General features: G+C 32.8%; 1 protein-coding gene across 2 annotated transcripts in view; it reads right to left on the bottom strand.

Moving 5' to 3' along the window:
* Positions 1-418: 418 nt before the first annotated feature.
* LOC150103820 (uncharacterized) overlaps positions 419-3,585 on the bottom strand; it is a 23,256-nt gene continuing 20,089 nt past the window's right edge. For both annotated transcript variants that reach the window (XM_090397021.1, XM_090397022.1), the window contains exon 3: positions 419-762. In XM_090397021.1, the coding sequence (XP_090253147.1) occupies positions 745-762 (18 nt within the window). In that variant the 3' untranslated portion in view covers positions 419-744. The remainder of the gene's footprint in view (positions 763-3,585) is intronic.

Genomic DNA, 3,585 nt, shown 5'->3' with positions numbered 1-3,585 from the left:
GAAATAGTATGAGTTCTACCATTGATTGTCTTGGATTTGCGAGATAAAAAAACTAGAATTTCTTAAATAACCGTAATACTTCATGATAGAGATCGAGTAACCTCTTGAAGAACGCTTAAAACGTTTCTTTAGTTGTCGACTATAATCGAAATCAAAACAGTCCTGCTACAGCAGGTCTCGAGTTATAGATGCAAACCATTTCCACATGCCTAAAAATAAAAATTACTAGTATTTTGAGAAAGAGATCACTTGTTTATTCTACTAGCGGGGATGTAATTTTTTTTTGTCTGAAGCAAAAGAATATTTTTCCTGGAACTCTTTATCTGTGATTAATGTTTTCTGGAGGTTTGACCTGAAGTCGAACAAGGGAAGTTGAAGATTCTCTTTTGTATCTCGGTTTGTAAGCAATCCTGTAAAATCAAATGATTATTATTATTTATTAGCACCTCCAAGGAGTCCCAGTGTAACTCTTCTATGAACAATTCTTTCACAGTAAACAACACTGGTTATAATTTAACTAGTTATTAACCATCAAGTCATTGTTTGTAATGATTTTATTTTACATGTAAAAACCGTCTCCGCGATGCCGACAAACACTTACGGATTCTTGCTCAGAGATTCTTTACAGTTCCCAAATTGTAGCGATTCTTCTTGGGAACAGGAACGACATAAGATTTCCACACAAGAGTGACTTAAAATCAGATGAAACTTCTTAATACGAAATAAGTAAGCTCAGCAGGATAATTAAATTAGAGTGCAGATCTAGGAAAAGATAAACAAACATGAGTATGCATGCATTAATCTTACTTATATATCCTTCAAATAAAAAAAAATATTACAACAAAACTTGGTTTAATTACAAATGATAAATGAAAGAAAAAAAAGAGTATGACAATTATTTCTGTATTCCTAAATCTAAATAATTCATAATATCCTCTCGCTTTAATTGTTCTACTTATCGATTATCATTCGATCTTTCTCAAAATCTTTAACACTCATTTTCATGAGGTTACTAAGTCATCGAGAGCGCCAACGTCATTATCGTGAAAATAAGAAACATGAAAGATGCAAATGTGATCACCACAAATATGATGCACAGTTGTTTAAGTAATACGTTCTTCAATCGAGAGTTGTCAGTCATATTTTTTACCTCCGTTTTTTTTTAAAAAAAGAGCGAACTTAAAAAGTATGAAGAATGAAAAATCCAAAAAATGTGTGCTTACGCATTCGTTACTGCGACATTCTCAAAGGTGATCAATCCTGTTTGAGTACTGCGGATGGGTTATGCACTCCCCAGAAACTTTTCTATAGAAGCATGGAACTTTTTCAAGCTAAGCACGTCAGCATTCTAAAAATCAGGGTGATGATGGGGATGGTGGTCAAAAATAACAAATGAGAACATTAAAACAAAGAAAACACAGATTACTGCACAAGCGTCCAAGGGAACTGTAGAAGAGGAGAGAATTTGATAGAAGAGAAAAAGATGACGATATTAAGCCCCAGTTCCCCACAAATAAAATTTCATTATTATTTAATTCATTTATTACTTATTTAATAATAAAACTTACTCAAGGTTTGGAGACACTTTCCTTCTAGCATAGAATAGGTAAATGATATTATACATGTTTAATAGATGATGATATTAAGTGGATAGCCAATGATTGAGTGCACGTGTCAACAGTCAATGCTTAGCTATTTTGTTATTTGGAACTTCATTGACTTCAATTTTGAATTTCTTTTTTAAATTTTTGCTTTTATTTGACTGCAACTGTGTGAACCCATCATCGCAACGTCAAAATTACGATTTTTCGAGTTTTGTTTAGTATAATTAGCCAAATGGTGCCAAAGAGTTAAAACACAAATCAGGACCTCTAATAACCCTTAATCACATGTAAACGTACGACAAAGGTACACTCAGTGGGGGGAAAAAAGAAAAAAAAACCTTGATTTCATCATTCGCCCTCAACTTGAAAGAAGGAAATGGAAGAGGGGAGGATCCACTTTGTTTAAGGAATTTTAAATAATTCAAACGAGGAGTTTTCATTACTTCTGTGGGTTGAAAACTACTGGCCATGATTATTACGCTTATAAAAAATCAAAGTCGGAATCTCTCGCTAAAGGTCAGGTGATATACGCGAGAGATTCCGAATTTGAAACTCTGGATCCAACAGAGTAGATATGCGGGATGGGGTTGATGGAATACAGCTGCAAATTATGATCTTAATTGCGATTTCACTGTCAGTAAGTACAGCAATGGTTACATCATTATAAAACTGTTTAAGCGTTCAGTTTCGAGGACAAAATCTTTCCCTAATATTTCGTTCAAGAAACGGAACTTGTGATGAAACGCTTGACAGAGGAAGGGTAGAAAATTAATTTGGCAAGTATTGGTATTAGAGATTTATTATTATTACAAGACAAGAAATGTTTCGAGCTAGACATAGTTTATACGTAAACTGTGTGTTCATAATATTCTGTGTATTCTGCACGTAAGGATATGTTTCTGGGATTGTAATAACTAACACCTTCAAATGAGATCTACAACTGAATCACCTTTTATTTGAAAACTCTCAAGTAAATTTATAAGTTATGATCGAAGAAAAACTGCATCGAACAACATTAATTAAATAAAGGTTTAATGAATCCAGTGTTGTTATTATTGGACATATATTTTAGAAAAAAGAAAGACAAAACAGAAATCTTAGGAGAACGTCATCTGACCATCAACAGAAAACCTTAATAGTAGAAAAATGGAAGGAATTTCCTTTCCAGCAACCAATGACTAAAATTAGCTTTTCCGAAGAAGTTGAATTCAACAACTTATAGCCTGATGTTTGAATGTGTCGATTTAGCAAAGCAATACGGTGGTGACAACAAAATTTAAAGAAACCAAAGGAATGCAATAGGAAATAAAGCGACATAAGCGAAAAGGACGAATAATAGTCGGCAAATGTATTGCTGTCGATGTACTAAACGACTGCAGTACCCACCCACAAATGTTTAGGGAGTGTTGGCATCGTTTCTAGAGAATTAGTAAAACTGAATATAAACAAAAAGTATAAACTTCATAATTCTAGTAAATTACCATTACAAAGTAATACCATAGAATTAAATCTTATAGTAGGCTAGTTTCTCAGTCAAGATTCGACTGTTTTTTGAATAGGTGATGCTTTAAAACAGCATATCACAAGCAACTATAATGGATTGTTACAACGGTATAGTCAGTAATTTGGTTTGCGTTTATTTTAATAAATACCTTGGACAAATAATACAAACTCTTTTCTATGCTGTATTGGTTTATTGGACGGCATTAAAATCATTTTAGAGGTTTAATTATTACAATTATAAAGATTTTCTCTTCAAGGCAAACTCTTGAAATTTTTTTTCTGTTATTGTTGTACATTAAAAAGAGTGAAGAAGAGATGCGTTTATTATAAGAGATAATACATTTTCAGTTTTTATTTAAAAAGCACATTGGTGTTCAAAACCTAATAACGACCTCTATATCTGAAGATTACAGTAACACATTCAAGCGCACGAGCTTGTGGCAATTTGTATAACTGATGATTTCGAGTAGAAAGCGGG

This window comes from Typopeltis vanoorti, chromosome 8 (assembly GCF_054136105.1).
Source record: "Typopeltis vanoorti isolate ZY-2024b chromosome 8, IOZ_Tvanoo_1.0, whole genome shotgun sequence".
Classification (NCBI taxonomy): Eukaryota; Metazoa; Arthropoda; class Arachnida; order Uropygi; family Thelyphonidae; genus Typopeltis; species Typopeltis vanoorti.
The sequence above is the reverse complement of the archived record's forward strand: the minus strand, read 5'-3'. Positions and strand labels throughout refer to the sequence as shown.